Source organism: Micromonas commoda, chromosome 4, assembly GCF_000090985.2.
Source record: "Micromonas commoda chromosome 4, complete sequence".
Classification (NCBI taxonomy): domain Eukaryota; kingdom Viridiplantae; phylum Chlorophyta; class Mamiellophyceae; order Mamiellales; family Mamiellaceae; genus Micromonas; species Micromonas commoda.
The window spans coordinates 1,566,761-1,584,431 of NC_013041.1; the positions used below are offsets into that span (position 1 = coordinate 1,566,761).

General features: G+C 62.0%; 9 protein-coding genes across 9 annotated transcripts; 5 read left to right on the forward strand and 4 right to left on the reverse strand.

The window, feature by feature from the left end:
- Window positions 1-69: 69 nt before the first annotated feature.
- Window positions 70-1,218, forward strand: MICPUN_58258 (predicted protein; the record flags this gene model as incomplete). The annotated part of the gene is made up of 1 exon (XM_002501522.1): window positions 70-1,218. One exon carries the CDS (start codon window positions 70-72, stop codon window positions 1,216-1,218), a length of 1,149 nt encoding a protein of 382 aa, XP_002501568.1.
- Window positions 1,219-1,263: 45 nt separating this feature from the next.
- Window positions 1,264-2,282, reverse strand: MICPUN_108188 (predicted protein). Its single transcript, XM_002501927.1, has one exon. It carries the CDS (start codon window positions 2,268-2,270, stop codon window positions 1,365-1,367), a length of 906 nt encoding a protein of 301 aa, XP_002501973.1. The 5' UTR covers window positions 2,271-2,282; the 3' UTR covers window positions 1,264-1,364.
- A 182-nt stretch (window positions 2,283-2,464) lies between these two features.
- On the reverse strand, window positions 2,465-2,653 carry MICPUN_58260 (predicted protein; the record flags this gene model as incomplete). Its single annotated transcript, XM_002501928.1, has 1 exon — window positions 2,465-2,653. One exon carries the CDS (start codon window positions 2,651-2,653, stop codon window positions 2,465-2,467), a length of 189 nt encoding a protein of 62 aa, XP_002501974.1.
- A 247-nt stretch (window positions 2,654-2,900) lies between these two features.
- Window positions 2,901-4,139, forward strand: MICPUN_67467 (metal ion transporter family; the record flags this gene model as incomplete). Its single annotated transcript, XM_002501523.1, has 1 exon — window positions 2,901-4,139. A coding segment is annotated over one exon (1,239 nt), but the record flags the coding sequence as incomplete, so codon positions are not given.
- Window positions 4,140-4,398: 259 nt separating this feature from the next.
- On the reverse strand, window positions 4,399-5,076 carry MICPUN_70664 (predicted protein; the record flags this gene model as incomplete). Its single annotated transcript, XM_002501929.1, has 1 exon — window positions 4,399-5,076. A coding segment is annotated over one exon (678 nt), but the record flags the coding sequence as incomplete, so codon positions are not given.
- A 689-nt stretch (window positions 5,077-5,765) lies between these two features.
- MICPUN_81280 (predicted protein) lies at window positions 5,766-6,189 on the forward strand (the record flags this gene model as incomplete). Its single annotated transcript, XM_002501524.1, has 2 exons — window positions 5,766-5,965; window positions 6,099-6,189. 2 exons carry the CDS (start codon window positions 5,766-5,768, stop codon window positions 6,187-6,189), a joined length of 291 nt encoding a protein of 96 aa, XP_002501570.1.
- Window positions 6,190-9,863: 3,674 nt separating this feature from the next.
- Window positions 9,864-11,219, forward strand: MICPUN_108190 (predicted protein). Its single transcript, XM_002501525.1, has one exon. It carries the CDS (start codon window positions 10,137-10,139, stop codon window positions 11,142-11,144), a length of 1,008 nt encoding a protein of 335 aa, XP_002501571.1. The 5' UTR covers window positions 9,864-10,136; the 3' UTR covers window positions 11,145-11,219.
- On the reverse strand, window positions 11,164-15,896 carry CHLH2 (magnesium-chelatase subunit chlh-like protein chloroplast precursor; the record flags this gene model as incomplete). The annotated part of the gene is made up of 1 exon (XM_002501930.1): window positions 11,164-15,896. The coding sequence occupies one exon, from the start codon at window positions 15,894-15,896 to the stop codon at window positions 11,229-11,231; it is 4,668 nt and encodes a 1,555-aa protein (XP_002501976.1). The 3' UTR covers window positions 11,164-11,228.
- A 61-nt stretch (window positions 15,897-15,957) lies between these two features.
- MICPUN_58267 (predicted protein) lies at window positions 15,958-17,028 on the forward strand (the record flags this gene model as incomplete). The annotated part of the gene is made up of 1 exon (XM_002501526.1): window positions 15,958-17,028. One exon carries the CDS (start codon window positions 15,958-15,960, stop codon window positions 17,026-17,028), a length of 1,071 nt encoding a protein of 356 aa, XP_002501572.1.
- Window positions 17,029-17,671: the final 643 nt, after the last annotated feature.

The window sequence follows — 17,671 nt, forward strand, 5'->3', positions numbered from 1 at the left end:
TTTTGGCGCCGATCGACACTACACAACGCAGAGCCCCACGGCGGATATCCGAAGGGTGGGGTGCGTATCATGTCGTTGCCGACGTCATCCACGGCGGGGGAGGGTGCTAGAACCCCGCCGCTCGCCACGGACGCCGGTCAGAACGCCACACAGAGGGCGCAGGCGCAGGCGATTGCCGAGGTGGATCACGTTCTCGCCAACGCCAAGAAGGAGCTCGACGTCCTGCTCAAGACGTCGACGCCGCCGACGAAGGCCATCGCGACGGTGCTCGTCGCTTCGTATCTACTGTTCCTCGTGATGCCGTGGACGTCAACCTATCTCGCGCTGATGCCGGAGAAGACGGTGCCGTGCGTTTGGAACGTGCTCACGTCGGGCTTCTACGAGATGAACCTCGTGGGGGCCGCGATCGACGTGCTCGGCGTGCTCTACCTCGGACGCACGCTCGAGCCCATCTGGGGCGCCGGAGAGCTGATGCACTTCGTGCTCCTCGTCCAAACCTCCGTGGGGATCGCCAGCTTCGTCAGCATGTACGTGGCGTACGTGCTGAGCTCCGACCAGTTCTACTTGTTCGCCAAATTTTCCGGCTTTCACGGCGTGCTTGCGGGGCTCCTGGTCGCCGTAAGGCAGCAGCTCCCGGACGAGCGCGTGCCGGTGCCCGCGCAGATCGCCCGACTCGCACCCGACGCACAGCTGAGGAACAGGCACCTGCCGGGGCTCTACTGCGCGGGGGTTCTCGCGTTTTGCGTGCTGTCGGGCGCGAAGCATCACCACGTCGGGCTCTTCCTCTTCTCGCTGTACGGCGCGTACGCGGCTTGGGCGTACCTCCGTTGGTTCCAGCTCCACCCGGCGAGGACCGTGGTTGGTACGGGGGTGGCGAGGCAGATCATTAAAGGCGCGGAGGTTGACCGGTGGGGGGACGACAGGCACGACTTTGACTTTGCCGAGCAGTTCCCGTCGGCGATGCGACCGGCGTGCAGGACGGCGACGGACCCGCTGCACGCCATCTTCTGCGATCCGACGGCGGGAATCGCGCGGCGGTTCGTTCCGGGCGGAGGCGGTGGTGCGGGGGACGTGGAGGCGCCGGCGGCACCGACGCAGCCGCCCGCGCCGCTCGATCCGAAGGACGCGGAGAGGAAAAGGGAGATGGGGGAGAAGGGAAGGAAGCTGCTGGAGGAGAGACTCGCGAAGAAGGCGGCAGAGGAGGCGAACGAGACGTGACGAAGCCGAGGGTGCGCTCGAGTGTTAATAAATCATTCGGTGCTTGTATCAGTGAATCCCTCGCATCACAAACTCAACCTATGATATCACATGGGTGTCGCGCGTCCCGCTTGGGGGACCAAAAGAATATCGTGTTTGCCCGGCTCTCAGTTGGCGATGGAGCGCCTGCCGGAGTCCAGAGTGTTGGACAGGAGCATGGCGATGGTCATGGGCCCCACGCCGCCCGGCACCGGGGTGATCATATCCGCTCTCTTGATCGCCTCGTCGTAGTCCACGTCTCCCGTCAGCCTGAACCCGCTCTTCTTGGTCGCGTCGGGCACGGAGTTGGTGCCGACGTCGATGATCACGGCTCCCTTCTTGATCCAGTTCTTCTTGACCATGTGCGCGCTGCCCGCGGCGGCGATGATGACGTCGGCCCTGCGGCAGATATCAGCCGGGTCCTTGGTGCGGGAGTGAACCACGGTCACGGTGCAGTCCTTCTTCATGAGCATCAGCGCGGCGGGCATGCCGACGATGTTGGACCGGCCGACCACCACCGCGTTCTTTCCCTTGAGATCCACACCGGATCGCTCCAGCAGCACGATGCAACCCTTGGGGGTGCAGGGCATGAAGAGCGGTTCGTGGCCCTTCATGCTGAGCTTGCCGATGTTGAGAGGGTGGAAGCCGTCGACGTCCTTCTCCAGCGAGATCTCCGCGAGCACCTTCTCCTCGTTCATGTGCTTGGGCAGCGGGAGCTGGACGAGGATGCCGTGGCAGTCGGGATCGGCGTTGAAGTCGCGAACGACCTGCAGCACGTCCTCCTCGCTGCAGTCCTCGGGCATCTCCTTGTGGAAGGAGACGATACCGGCCTCGTCGCACGCCTTGCGCTTCATGCGAACGTATGTCTGCGAGTCGGGTCGGTTGCCCACGATGACCACGGCGAGGCCGGGAGCCTTGCCGTACTTGGCCTTCAGCTCCGCCACCTCCACCTTGATCTCCTCGCGGATGGTCGCGGCGATGGCCTTGCCATCGATGATCTTTTCAGCCTCGGGTTTGCTGTTCTTGCCGCCCATGGTTACTGGAATATCCTCCCGGTCTTGGCCCCAGGTGTGGCGCGGTCGCGATCGTGCGTTTACCTTTTATCCGGTTTTGAACGCGCGGGTGCCGTGGTTGCCGATGAAGAACTCGCGATGCTATGCGGAACAGTTAGGAACTGGAGACGAATTGTGGCAATAGATGATTCGGCATTACACGCGAGTGGATTTTGTTATGCAACCTCCAACGAAGTATATGGTAATAACCGAAATGCAAGATGGCGTGTGCCCGGCCCGCCCTGCTGGGCAACACTTGTGGAGGCGGGGTGCGGTCTCGTCGACCCTGACAGGGAGCGTCCCGGGGGCGCTGTCGACCGCCTGACGGCTCGATTGTCGCTCGATCGCCGCACGATAACCCTCATCCGTCACTCGCGGAGGCGCGCACAGACGGTCGACTCGTGACCAGCCGTCACCGGGGTAAAAAGGTATCAGGACGAGATGATGTCGATGTCGTCCATGTCCATCGAATCTGAAGACAACGGGGAGTTCGACGCCATCGCGACGGGCGAGAGAAGCGACGGGGGACAGCTCGGTGCCCGCGGAAAGGAACAGAAGGAGAAAAGCGCCCCGGACGTCCGGGTGGAGGGCATGGACGACGACGACTCGTTCTCCCTCCGAAAGTTCGCCGCCTTCGTGGGCCCGGGATTCCTCATGTGCATAGCGTACGTGGACCCCGGAAACTTCGAGAGCAACCTGCAGGCCGGCTGCCAGTTCGGGTACAGCCTGTTGTGGGTCCTGTTGTGGGCGACGCTGATGGGTCTTTACATTCAGGCTCTCAGCGTGCGCCTGGGTCTCGCCACCGGGTGGCACCTGGCTCGAGTCATGAGGGACGAGTACCCAACCCCGGCGAGGTACTCACTCTGGATCGTCACTGAGCTCGCCATCATCGCGTCGGACGTCCCCGAGGTGATCGGGACGGCGTTGGCCCTAAAACTGATCTTCGGCCTTCCAACGGTGTGGGGCGTGCTGGTCACGTCCGCGTCTACGCTGCTGTTTCTCGCGCTGCAGCAGTTTGGCGTCCGCAAACTGGAGGCTTTCATGGGCTCGCTCGTTGGGGTCATGTCCGTTTGTTTCGTGGCTCAGATGGGGATGCTGGAAGGCGGGGACGGCGGCGAGGTGATAAAAGGTATCGTGGTCCCCATATTCCAGAACGGGAAGGCGTTGTTCATCGGCATTTCCATCATCGGAGCGGTGGTGATGCCGCACAACCTTTTCCTCCACTCGGCGCTCGTGCTGTCGCGATCGTTTGAGCTCGGTGAGAGGTCGGTTCGACGCGCGCTCAAGTACAACGTCGCGGAGTCCGCGCTGGCTCTGGCCGTTACGCTGGTCATAAACTTTGCGGTGACCATTGTCGCGGCGCAGTCCATCAGGGACGCCGACTTTGACGACCCCACCGGCGAGAAAAGGCAGGGCATCATCGACAGGCCGCTTCAGAACGCGCCAGACATGCTGAAGGACGTGCTGGGCAAGTCCGCCAAGGGCCTATTCGCCGCGGCGTTGCTGGCTTCCGGTCAGAGCAGCACCATCACGGGCACGTACGCCGGTCAGTTCGTCATGGAGGGTTTCCTGGAGATCAAGATAAACCCGGTTCTTCGCGCGTTTCTGACCCGGACGTGCGCCATCTTGCCGTCGCTGCTGGTCACGATCATCGCGGGCGACGAATACGCGGAATTCCTCATCGTCATCAGCTCAGTCTTCCTGAGCTTCCAACTGCCGTTCGCGTTGATCCCTCTGGTTAAGTTTTGCGGGTCGGAGAAGATAGTAGGAGCCATGGCGATCGATCCCAGGGCGCTTCAGAGGACGTGGGTGATCGTCTCCGCGATTGTGTTCGCTAACATCGTGCTGCTGTGCGTATGGGTTCACGAGTCGGGCGCCGTGAACGGGAGCCCGGGAGGCGTTTTCTTGGGTCTTTTCGTGGCGTTGTTCATGATATTGTACTGCGCTTCGTTGTCGGCGCTGGCTCTGCGGCCTGTGACGCAGAACCTGACGATGCAAGTCCGAGATCGATTGGAGAGTAAGGACTTTGACCGCCTGGATACCAGCGCGGAGGGGGAGGAATACATCTGATCATCCAGCATACTTTTAGGTCTTAGATTAATCGCTACGCAAACTTCGCCCCCATCGTGGTCATCTTCACGTAAACCTTCGAGAAGTCCGCGAAGAACTTGTCCTGGTCCGCGGCGTACGCGCGGATGTAGTCCAGGCTGGGCTCGTCAACCGCCAGGTTCTTATCCGAGGTGAGCCCAATGTGCGATGCCATGTCCAGCTCCTCTTTGGTCTTCGTCGTGTCCGCCCACGGTTGCTTTAGGAGTGTCTTGTAGTACTCGTTGTCGAACGAGTAAGGCTCGCCGAAGCCCTTACCTCCTATGGTGTGTGCGCCCGCGAGGGCGACCATCTCCTGCGTCGACATCCCCATCGCGCCGAACACGTCCCTCTGTTCCACGCCCGTCAGGCTCTCCCCGGGCATCCTCCCCTCCGGGTCAGCCTTGTCCGCGTCGATCCTACCCAGAGGTACCTCGATGACCGGTCCACCGGTGATCTCCACCGCGTACGCTCCCGCCGCTGCGATGCAATCCGCGAACGACAGCCCCGCCGCGGGTCCGTCCCTGGTGGCGTCATACACGGCTGTCACCGGGCCGAGGCCGCGCTTAAGGCCGAACGACTCGGGGCGTGACAGCTCGTACCTCACCGAGGCGTTCATGCCGCCGTCGTTGGTGGCGGTCCTGAACGTACCGGCATCGTGGAACACCAGGCGGAGCACCGCAGGCGCCTTGGTCTTGACGATGTTCGCCTCGAGCGCAGCCCTGAGCGCGGCACGAGCCTCGGGTGTGTCCACGCGAGACGAGGCGGCGACCGCGGGCGGGGGCCCGGCGACGAGCGCGGCGAGCGGAGTCGTCGCGAGCAAGGACGCGGCGAACACCAGGGCCTCACGACGGGTTGTCGCCGGGGCGCTCGTGGGCTGGTCCCGAGAAGCGGACGCACGGCAAGCCGGATCGCGCTCGCGTTGGTGACGTCGAGCCCGATGGCCGAGCTTGTCGCCGCGCGACGTGGACGTGGCGCCGCCCCTCGACGCTCGCCCGCGACGAGGGAGGAGAACATACGTCGGGGACGCCCTGAACGATGAGATCGATGACATCGCGACGTAGACTCTTCCCCGAGACTCTTGCCCGCGCCGGATCGCGTCGTGTGGATGTGCACAGCCAGCTCATCAGCTCTGACGACCCGTTCGACGCGAGTGCCAAACAGAAGGTTTTTGCGTTGGGAACCCGACTCCCAGTTCGAAGCGCGCGAGGGCGGTGATCCACCGACGTGAGGATAATCTTGGACTCCAGGATAGTCTTGCGGGTCACGCGAGGTCGTGGACTCACAAGCACTCACGGTGACGCGCCGGTAGTCGGAGGGCACCGAGTCGCTCCGCACTGCATCAACTCGCGCTTCTAGGGATTACAGTGAGTTTGGAGTTGTGTCGCGAGCATGGCGAAGGAGCTGACGCCACTCGTGGACACGCAAATCTCCGTCATCACAAACGATGGGCGGAACATCATCGGTATCCTTCGAGGATTCGATCAGACCACCAACCTGATCCTGGAGGAGTGCTTCGAGCGGGTGTACTCGGAGGACAGCGGGGTGGAGCAGGCGGTGCTGGGGCTGTACATCATCCGAGGTGACAACATGTGAGTGCCTTCCAACGACCGTATCGATCCCGAGCCCGTCCGTGACGTCAACATTCGACGCGGTACTACTCAACCCGAACGCGACCCATCTCGTACATCGCGCTGAACTCCTGCCCGCTCATCCTCTTCGCAGAGCCATCATCGGGGAGCTTGACGAGGAGCTCGACGCCGAGCTAGATTTGGCAAACACGAGAGCCCCGCCACTAAAGGCGATAGTGCACTGACCGCGAGCAGAGGTGGAACTCATCGCAGCTGCCGCGTCCGGTATCAAATAGTAATAACGTTATAGAATAACCAAATAAAGAACCCCCGTCACGACTTGGTGCGAATACTAAGCTTTTTTTACAAGATGCGTTGGTCGTCGTGCTATTTGGCACGCGTCCATTCGTGTACTACGTTCGTTTCATCGACACTCGAGTGGACGCTTCCGTTTAAGCGCGCTCGCCACGGATGCGGCGGGCGAGCTGGATGTCCTTGGGCATGATGGTCACGCGCTTGGCGTGGATGGCGCAGAGGTTGGTGTCCTCGAAGAGGCCGACGAGGTACGCCTCGGCAGCTTCCTGAAGCGCCAGAACGGCGTGGCTCTGGAAGCGGAGATCGGTCTGCGGCACACGGGATTGTGCGTAGGGGTTAGGTTTGGTCAGCGAAGGTTAACGCGGACGCGCGTGAAGCGGAGCAGACGACGCGAGCGTCGCGCGGGCAAAGGGGGTTGCCAACTTTTTCGGCACCGGGGCTCACCTTGAAGTCCTGAGCGATCTCGCGGACGAGGCGCTGGAAGGGGAGCTTGCGGATCAGCAGCTCGGTGGACTTCTGGTACTTCCTGTTGCGTTGAAAGGATCGCGGGGCGACGGAGTCAGCGACGGAAACACCGAGGATCTGGCTTGAGAAACAAACCCTAGAACCAGACCGTTTTCCACAAACCGGCTGGAGTAAACAAGCGGAAAAAAGACGAAATGAGGGCCGGAGAACTGCCGGAGAACGCGTCGGGAACGACGACAACGCCTTCGAACGAGACATCGCCGTCGCGGGTGTGTCGCAAACACCCACACGCGCGACAGCGAGACGCGCATTTCCGTATATCCGGACGCGCGTGAGCCAAGCGGGGGGGTGCCCTGTTCGGCCGCGGCCCGGAAAAACACCGGGATATCAGTCTCGCGCACCTAATCTCGCGGAGAGCGACGGTACCGGGCCTGTAGCGGTGGGGCTTCTTCACGCCGCCGGTGGTGGGGGCGGACTTGCGAGCCGCCTTGGTGGCGAGCTGCTTGCGGGGGGCCTTGCCACCCGTGGATTTGCGCGCCGTCTGCTTGGTACGAGCCATGGTTCCGGCGGGTTGTGACGTCTTTCCGGGACTCGCCTTCGGACTCCTTCGCGCTGACGATGATGTGTCGGATTTTGCCAAATCTCACAGTGACGAATGGTTAACGCGTATTAGCTGCAAAAGACGAAGTGAGTAAAGGTCAGGGAAAATAAGTCCCTCTCGTCTAATTCCAAACTCGGCGCCAGGCGGAATCTCCGAGGCGGACGGAACGGAGACGCGGAGACGCGACCCATCTCATTTGAAATATAAAAATTCAGACCTGTCTCTCGTGAACAGAGGTTTCCGATATATCCCGAGCTATCAAGCCACCGGCAATTAGAGCCAGCGGGGCCGACGAGGGTCGGAGCAAGGCGAGCCCACGCGAAAGCTTGCGATTCTGCGCCACTGTCGATCTCCGCCGCTCCGGTGGTCTTAGGGAACCCGCCAGCACATCGCCGCGGGGGCGGAATTCCGCAGGCCGGCGAGAAAAATCGTCGAGGGTTCCGAACACACCACAGGGCAGTCGTTGTTCGAATACGGTGGTTAAACCGTTGCGGGCGCGATGGAGGCGGGAGGCGGGCGCGGCGCAAGGGCCCGCAGCAAACCCGCGCGGTACCAGGAGGTTCCCGACGATGAACCTTCAGCGTCCTCGCGCGGCAGGTCAGAGGTGAGCGACCCGCAGATCCCCGTCGTTGCCCTCCCCTTGTGAATTTTCCGGCTGTCGCGCGTGTGTGACAAAAACTCGTCCCTCCCTCCCACGACGGCGCGCGCGTTCGAGCCCGTATCTGAACTCCTCCTCCTCCCGAAACGCAGAAAAAGAAGGGGAGCAAGGGAACTCCTTCGAAGTCCGCCGCGCTCGGTCCGCGATGGTCCGACGACGAGCTGAACGCGTTCTTCGAGTCGTTCAAGTCGAACAGGGAGGTGGACGAGGCGATTAGGTGGGAGAATGTTGCTCTAGGCGTGGGAGGAGGGCGCTCGGCCGCGATGTGTGAGGCTCTCTACGCGGCGAACAAGTCGTTCCTGTCTCTGCCGATAGACGCCATCAACGCCGCGGCGCTCACCGCGATGATGAAGGATCGCTACAGCAGCGAGGACGCGGCTGAGATTCAGTCCAGGGAGGGGACCCCCATCAGGGATGGCCAGAGGACGCCGACGAGGGGCCAGAGGACTCCGACGCGCGCCAGGCCGTCGCCCGCCAGGGGCGGGAAACCCCCAATCGCGCCCGGCGGCGGCCACGCCAACGGCATCAGCAACGCGAACGGACGCGTCGTCGGTCGTAGGACGCCCAGGAGTAACCCGAACAAGAAGGAGAGGGAGGATGACGTCCTGGAGATGGCGGGCGCCGCGCTGGTGTCCATGTCCCCGGGTCCGTCGTCCAAGGGCAAGAGGACGCCGAAGAAACAGAGGGACTCGTGGTCGGACTCCAAGCTGGGCCCGCCCTCGGAGGCGTTCGGTTCGCCGACGCCGTCGCCGGCGAGGGGCAAGAAGAGAAGTCACAAGGAACTTTTCCCGGCGGAGCGCGCGGAGGGGTCGGGGCTGGAGGACGACGAGGATGCGCTCGGGGCTCTGAACGGACTTTGGATGCTGGCGGAATCGGCTTCGCAGGAACCCGCGGACAGAGTCAGGAAGCCCAAGCGTCCCAGGCCGCCACGGGTACCCGCGAGCCCAAAGGGAAAGACCAAACGCGATTTCCAGGGCGCCGACCCTCTCGCCTCACCCCTCGGGCCGAACTTCTTAAACCCCGGCAGGGAGCCCGGTGGACACACCCCAGGGTCGAGCAGGAAAACCGCGCTCAAGGCTACGCCGCCCGTGCGCATGAGCGGAGGGTTGCACACCCCGAGCGCGCACGCCCAAACCTTGGGCGCGGCGGACCTCACGTCGAAGGTTTTCGGTTCCGTGGGACCGCACGTGGTCGGGGAGATGGACGGGCTGACGTGCGGGGCAAAGGGGAACGGCGTCGCGGGCGGCGCGCTGGGTGGACCCGACGGCACGCCACTCTTTGGTTCGCTCGCCAGCGGCATGTACCGGGGAGCGCCGTCCGCCGCGCGAAGGCGGTGGTACCTCGCGGAACACTTCTACTCGTCCATCGACAGGAGCTGGTTCAAGGCTGACGGGTACCGACCGTGGCTGGAGCACATCGGCTTGGGCAAGGAGGAAAAATTCAACAAGCGAGACTGGTTGGTGATTCGCGCGGCACTGGGCAAGCCGCGGAGGCTGTCGCTCCCGTTTCTCAGGAGCGAACGCACTCGTCTGGAGCTGCACCGGGTGGCGATCAGGCACAGGTGGCACGAGCAGATCCAGGAACAGATTCGCGACGGTCCCCCGCCTTCGCTCAACGACGCGAGGGAGAAGAAAGAAAAGGAGAAGGAAACCGCCGCTGGCGACGTGAAGAAGGAGGGCGGGACGGACGTCGCGTCCATCGCGGCGCTCGCGGACGGCGAGGCAAAGTCCTCGGCGGAGAAGGCGGCGAAGGCTTCCGCGGAGGATGACGACGAGATGACCGACGCCGAATTGAAGGCTGAACTGGCGAAATTTGTTCCAAAGGATTGCCCCAAGCCCCTGTGCGTCGGCGATCGCGTCGTCGCCCGCCACCCGAGGTTCCTTAACGTCCACGTCGGAACCATACTCTGGGGGCCCTGGAACCCGAAGATGCGATTGTGCAGGGTACAGTTTGATCGCATCGAGCTCGGCGCGGAGCTCGTGCGAGACTTTCACATCGCGCATCTTCCCGCAAGCGCAGATCCAGTGGCTCAGGAGGAAAACAAGAAAGCACAGGAGGAGGATGAACCCGTCACTCCAACAGGGCAGCATGCGCGCGAGCGAGTGTTGGCGGCGGCTGGAGCTGGCGTCGCACTGGCGGCGGCCAACGCGGCTATGGCTGCCGCATCCGCCGTCGCCGCCGCCGCCGCCGCTGCGGCGGCGGCAGTCGCTGATGGCGACACGGACGCTGAGAATGCCATTCCGCTCAGCACGGATGCTCCCGAGACTGCCGCGGCGCTTCTTGCGGCCATGACCGCGGCGCACGCGTCCATGGCCGAGGGCGACGACGGCTCGCAGATTCACGCCGACGACACCCGCGTGATGGCGGAGGTGACGCAGGCGCTCGATAGGAAACAGGCGCTCATCGCGGAGCTCAGAGCCATGAACGATACGGCCGAGAAGGGTGAGGCTGTGGTGATCAAAAAGGAAAGTCAGGCTGAAGAAGGCATCGCGGGTGCCTCGTCGCCCGCGCTCGAGCCGTTTCAGCGCCAGTACGCATCCACCATGCTCAAAATCCGCGAGTGCAACCAGGAGCTCGCGCGTGCGCTCGTTCACCTGCGCGAACAACACGGCAAGCACGAGTCAACGACGAAATCGCTTTGGCAGCGGTTCATGGAAAGAGAAGGAACCCACGGGACCCCGCCGGGCACGCCGCGAGACGTCGCGTCCACGCCGCGAGGTGCCGCCGCGGCTGCGGTTGCGGATGCGAAGGCCGACGTGCTCGCTGGTCTCAATCCCGCCGCCGAGATTGTCGCCGCGTCCATGTTCACCGGGAGACGAATGGCCAAGACCACGAAGGCTGCCGAGGGCGAGGGCGCCGCCAAGTCGGCGGAGGATGATGCATCTGAGGTTGGGGCCATTAGGTACGTCGGGAAATGCATCGCATCCTTGCTCGCCGTGAAGGTTTGCCAGGATCACGCCGTGGCACCAGAGTTGACGAAGGACGTGATTGATAGGTGCCTTGAACGCCTGAAGCCGCAGTCCGATGAGAACTTACCGCTGCACGAGAAAATGAAGGAGGCGTTTGCGGATCTGCACGCGAAAATTTACGCTCCTTCGAAAAAAGCCGAGGATGCCACCGAGGAGGGTGGCGGGGCGGCGGCTCTCGGAGCAGCGGTGTAACGGGTGCTGGAAGAAACTTACACACATGACGTGTGACTGTGCGATTTCGCTTTTAAAAACTAACAAAGGTACTTCAGCAGTTTCTCAACGCCGCGTCTGGACGCCTTCCAAGGCGTCCTCCGTCTCCGCGTACAAAGCCCTGAGCTCATCCAGCACCTTTTCATCCGCGTTCCATAAGCCTCGTCCCGCCGCCTCGAGCATCCTCTTCAGGACGTTCCTGAACGCCTGCGGGTTGGCTTTTCGCAGCCTCTCGCGCATCTCCTCATCCTCGACGTACCTCTCGTGCGCCCCGTCGTACACCCAATCCTCGGCGAACCCCGACGTGGCTCCCCATCCAACGAGCGCTGTCATCCTCTGAGATATTTCGTAAGCGCCGCCAGAGCCCTGCTGCGACATCGCCTCGGCCCAACGAGGGTTGAGCAGCTTGGTCCGGTATTCCATGCGAAGGGTCTCCTCGAGGTCCCTCGGCGCGACGTCGTCACCGAAAGTCTCGACGATTGAGCACGCCACCTTCTTGATTGGTTTTCCAGCGTTTGCATCGTCCTCCTTGGCGGCGTTTGCGGCTGCGACCAACGCGCCGGTGTTTGCGTAGTACTCCTGGATATCGGTCAAACCATACTCGACCGAGTCAACCTCCTGCACCACTCGCTCCGTTGTCTTTAGGAGTTTCTGGAGCACCTCCGGCCTGGCTTTGCCGCGCTCATCGCCTTTGCCGTACGAGTACGCGTTCCTAGACGCCCACGTGTCTCCGAGCTCGCGCGAATCCTCCCACTCGCTGGTACCCACGCGTTCGTTCACCATCGAGCCGTAGTCTCCCGGTGGGTTGCTGAAGAGGCGGGACGAGTACCCGCTGTCGTAAGCGTCATCCGCGCGCATTTCGTCGGCGTGCTTCTTGATGAAGTTCATTTCGGCGGGCTCGTCCGCATCGGCGGCACGCGCAAACAGATCGTCCAGAAGCGCGACGACGTTGGCAAACGAATCACGGAAGATCCCGCTCATGTTGCACAGCACGTCGACGCGGGGTCTCCCGCCCATCTCATCGAGAGGGATGAGCTCGTACCGCACGACGCGACCGGTTCCCTCCTTCACGCTCCTCGCGCCGACGAGCTCGAGGACGATTCCGACGCTCTCTCCCTTGGTCTTGATGGCGTCGAGACCCCACAGGTTCACGCTCACCGTCTCCGGGTAGGCTCCGTCGTTAGCCGCGCGGTGCTGCTCGATGATGGCGCGCGCGACACGGGCGCCCCTGTCCGCCGCCGCGGGGCTCGGCATCCTGTACGGGTCGAGCGCGTGGATGTTACGTCCGGTGGGGAGCACCCCGGGACCGTCGCGAAGAAGATCCCCTCCGGTCGCGGGAGGTACGTATTCGCCGCCCAACGCCCGGATGACTCCCGTGAGCTCCTCCGTGTTCTTCCTGAGCAAATCGCGAATCTCAACGGCTTCCGCGAGGGGGTCGTCATTCGCCTCCTCGGCCGCATCCTTCTCAAACGAGCGCTCCAGCGACGCCCTGACGTCATCCAATGACGTACCTGCGGGCATCGACGCGACCGCGCGAACCTCGTCCTCAGAGAGCCTCTCACCGAAATACGCCTCGAGATACTGGCCAGCAGCCTCCGCCGTCGGCTCTGCACCGATGGTGTGGAGTCCCTCGCTGAAAAGCCTGTTCTCCAGCACACCGAGGTACGCGTACAGGTCCGAGGCGTACTTCTCGAATGCGCCAGCGGAAACCTCTGTTTCGCCATTCTCAATCGTTTCCGAGGTGATTCGTATCTTCTGCCCGGAGACCTCGTCCACGAACGGACAATCGGCGTCGAGACCAGCGGAAGCGATGAGATCAAATATCGGCCCTCGGAGCGCCTCAAAGTTGGTCTCTTTGTCCTCGCGGTACTCGGTGAGCAGCCCCCTGAGCTCCGCGGTCTGCCGGTAGAGACCCGCTCGCCCGTACGGCGGCACGTTGTGGCTCACGATGGTGCCGTAGCCCCTGCGCTTGGCGACGATGGACTCCGAGGGGTTGTTCGCGGCGTACACGTACACGTTGGGCATGGATCCGAGGAGCTGGTCGCTCCAGCTCAGGGCGTTGTTACCGAGGGGCGAGCCCGGAAGCCACTCCACCGTGCCGTGCATTCCCATGTGCAGCACGGCATCCGCGCCGAACCCGTCTTCCTTCTGAAGCCACTTGTAGTACGCGGCGTACTGCGGATGCGGCGTGAGATCTCGCTCAAAGAGCAGACGCATGGGATCCCCTTCGACGCCGAGAGCAGGCTGGACGCCGATGAACACGTTGCCGATTTGCAGTCCGGCGACGAAAGATCCTTTCCCGGGGACGGTCGCGAGGCCGTTGTAGGACTCGAGCGGGCCCCACGCGTTCTCCATGTTGCGCACCAGCACGTCCGAAGCTGGAAGGAACGGCATGGGTCCCCATTCCGTGGGGCCCCAATCATCAGGGAAACGAAGCCACTTCTTCAGGCGCGCGGGGGACACGTCCTCGCCCGCGATGCTCACGCCGTGTAGAGCATTCTTGTCCTCCAGTTCCACTTTGAGTTTGTCGAGCGCCGCGTTCGCCGAGGTCTGACCGCCGGCGATGACCGGACCATCCTCGAGAACCCTCAGCGCGTCGACGAGCGCCTCGCCGCTGGGCAGAGGTCCATCGCCGAGATCGTAGCCCTCGTCTCGAAGGGTCTGGAGCGTGCGCTCGAGGCTCTTGGGCACATTCAGAAGCGCTGCGGTGCCCGTGGCGCCGACTCCCGGAGGGAAACCGTATAGCATCACCGCGATTTTTCGTTCACTCGATGATTTGCGCCTCAGCCCTGTCCATTTCTTGAGCCTCTCAGCGAGGGCGTAAACGCGCTCTTTTGCCAGGTAGATGTCGTCCTTTACGAGACCTCCGAGCGGTATCGCGTCGACGGCACCGTCCAGCTCAGGTAATGCGTACAGGATGACGGACTGCAGCCCTCCGATGCCGGACTGGGTCCAACTGGCGATGTCCTGAATCAGAAGGGGAGCGGCGACGACGTATGGAACATTCTTGGCGCGGAGAATCGTCTGTGCAACCTCAGCCTGTCGGCCGGCTTCCATCGATCCCGCGGGACCGCCAACGAGCGGGAAACCCACGGTGCTGACCACCGCATCGACGACAGCGGCCTCAGGTTTGAGAGAGTCGATGTCCAAGTATCCCATCTTGCGTCTCTCCTGCTCATGTTTCGTGGTGAGCAAATCTCGCACGATGGTGTGCGCCTCGACGCCGTTGATGAATACAGGCACGGGTTTCACGCCGCTCTCTTCCATGCCGCGAACCAGATCCGCGAGATACGGCTGTTTGGTGATGACGTGCTTTCGATAGAGCAGAATCGCGACGGTGGGCGCGTCAGCGGGCAAAGTACCCGCCTTTTCTCGCTCGTACCATTCGAGATACTCGCCCACAGATGTCGGCCACGGTGCGCCAACTGCCTCTATGTCCGGGTGGTAGCAACCCAGCGCAGGAGTCTCCTTCGGCGGCTTTGGGCCTTTCTTGCCGGAGAGCATGCCCATCAGTCCACCTCCGGTCTCCGAATCTTCGCCGACGACAGAGTCGCTGGCGCCGAGGTATTCCCGAGCGACGTACGCGAACGCCTCTTCCACGTTTTCCATCCCTCCCTGGTTCCAGTACGAGTACACCGTGAGCCAGTTCCTGAGATCCTTCGCCTTTCTTCCGGGCACAAACTTGAGGAGCGCGGGTCCAATCTTCAGGAAGCTCAGGTAACCGACGAGCTTGTCCTCCTCCTTGCCGCTGCCGAATTTGGCGAGAATCGCCTTCACCGCGGGAGGCGGTCCCGCTTTCTTTCCGTCTGGCGCGGGTTTCATCTCAAATGATCCCACAGACGTCGTCGACATCAGCTCCAGTGCCGACTCAAACACGAACTTCGTCGGGATCTTGTCGACAGCTTCACGCAACCACTCCACCTGGTCGAAATCGAAGAGAAGGGAGCCGAAAAATACGTCGGCGCCGTCCAGCGCAGCTTGTACAGCCTCCTTGTCCGATTCGATATCCCGGTCGCTGAAGACCACGAGCTCGACGTTAGGGCATCTCCTCGCGAGGTTGCGCGCGGCCTTGCGATAAAGTCCGACGTTGAACGATTCAAATCCGGAGATGAGGACGATGCGCCTCGCGTCGCTCGTCGAGTTGAGCCCGGAGCCGTCGTCGCCGAGGGAGCTTCGGAGCGCTTCAGCCTTGGCCTTGGCAGCAGCAGCGGCAGCGGCGACCGCGCCTCCTCCGCGTCTCGCAACGGCGAGCTCAGCCTCGGCTGCGATGCGCTCGGCGGATACTCTGTCGCGCTGGAGCTTTGCCCTGTGCGCGTCTCGTTGGAATGCGAGCCACACAGATTGGTCACCCTGTTGGGCAGCCTTGAGAAGAGCACTGGTAACCGCGGGCTCCTCGACGCTGAGTGCCTTGAACGACGCCTCGTTGATATCGGGGAACTTACGCGAGATCACGCGACTCTCATCGTCGCCGGTCGCAACCTCGACTGTCAGGCTGGAGAATGTCGAGGAGTAGGCGCTGTCGAGTTCGGACGTCAGCCGAAGTTCCTTCTCCTCCAGGCGTTGCACCTCCTCCTCGAGCGCCTCGACGATCTCTTCGGGAGTATCTGGGGCGATGGCCTCCGCGACCGAAACTCCCTCGCGTTCCAGCTCTTCGCGCAGGAAGAGCTCCGCTTTGCTCTCAGTCTCTCCCTTTGGCGGTTCACTCAAAGCGCGGAGGGGCGGGATGGACCGCATATTCCAAGATAGATGACGTCGACGACCCGCAGTATGCCGACAAGGGGCGACGCCTTGTGCGATGGGCATCGCCGCGCGCACCGCCGCGCTCATATCGAGGTTACGGACGTATGCCCTGAGTCGTCACTCGCGCTTGAACCGGAAGACGCTCAGTGGTATGTCCTGCGCGCGCTCCAGTCTGGCGCTGCTTGCCAGATCCTGGGGACACGAAAATCAACCGCTCCAGCCTGGCCTTACGCGCTCATCATCAGTTACCACGGAACGACTTTGTTTCACATCGCAGAGCGCGTGGCCGGGGGACTTTCGTTCGATGGCGCCGTCAAAGCGGCGCAAGACGGCCGCTCCGGCGCAGCCGATATCCGGAAACGCCACCCAAGGTGTGCGAACCCGGCGTTCCTCGAGCGCACGGGGCGACGTGCCCGACGCCCCCGACGCAGATCTCGCAGATCTCGACGCCGAGCCCGAGGTGCTCTTGTGCCCCATCACGCGAGTCATGTTCCGCGACCCGGTGATGGTGGTCGACTCTGGACACACGTACGAGAGAAGCGCCATCTTGTCGCACTTTGAGCGCAACGGGGCCAAGGACCCGCTCACGCGTCGCGCCCTGAGCAGCACGAAGGTGATGACGATCTGGGTGGTGAGACAGATTGTTCGGGACTGGCTGGACAAGCACCCGGGCGTGACGCCGGACGGGTGGGACAGTCGCGAGCTGCTGGAACCGTCGGAGGATGACGGGACGAACATGATGGAAAGGGATGACGTCGGAGTGCTCCGGGCATGGCGTGCGATGTGCCCTGAACTGCAGGGAAGGTGGCCGGAGGACGAGCAACCGGAGGATTGGGAAGGGGTGGCGATGGAAAACGGCAGGGTGGTGAAGCTTTCCTTGGAAGGGTTTGGCCTGACCGGAGCGGTGCCGGCTGAGGTTGGGCGCCTGACTGCGCTAAGGGAGTTCAACGTTAGCCGTAATGCGCTGACGCTCTTGCCGGCGGAGATCGGGCAGCTCGCGTCTCTGGAGAGTTTGGAGCTTGGCTACAATGAGCTGACGAGCGTGCCGGAGGAGATCGGGCAGCTCACGTCGCTGGAGGAGTTGCACCCAGGTTTTTGGGTTCAGGGTTTAGGGTTTAGGGTTTAGGGTTTAGGGTTTAGGGTTTAGGGTTTAGGGTTTAGGGTTTAGGGTTTAGGGTTTAGGGTTTAGGGTTTAGGGTTTAGGGTTTAGGGTTTAGGGTTTAGGGTTTAGGGTTTAGGGTTTAGGGTTTAGGGTTTAGGGTTTAGGGTTTAGGGTTTAGGGTTTAGGGTTTAGGGTTTAGGGTTTAGGGTTTAGGGTTTAGGGTTTAGGGTTTAGGGTTTAGGGTTTAGGGTTTAGGGTTTAGGGTTTAGGGTTTAGGGTTTAGGGTTTAGGGTTTAGGGTTTAGGGTTTAGGGTTTAGGGTTTAGGGTTTAGGGTTTAGGGTTTAGGGTTTAGGGTTTAGGGTTTAGGGTTTAGGGTTTAGGGTTTAGGGTTTAGGGTTTAGGGTTTAGGGTTTAGGGTTTAGGGTTTAGGGTTTAGGGTTTAGGGTTTAGGGTTTAGGGTTTAGGGTTTAGGGTTTAGGGTTTAGGGTTTAGGGTTTAGGGTTTAGGGTTTAGGGTTTAGGGTTTAGGGTTTAGGGTTTAGGGTTTAGGGTTTAGGGTTTAGGGTTTAGGGTTTAGGGTTTAGGGTTTAGGGTTTAGGGTTTAGGGTTTAGGGTTTAGGGTTTAGGGTTTAGGGTTTAGGGTTTAGGGTTTAGGGTTTAGGGTTTA

Excerpts from the sequence above, each read along its gene's own strand:
- MICPUN_108190 (XM_002501525.1), top strand. The coding sequence starts at position 10,137 with ATGGCTGCCGCATCCGCCGTCGCCGCCGCCGCCGCCGCTGCGGCGGCG.
- MICPUN_108188 (XM_002501927.1), bottom strand. The coding sequence starts at position 2,270 with ATGGGCGGCAAGAACAGCAAACCCGAGGCTGAAAAGATCATCGATGGC.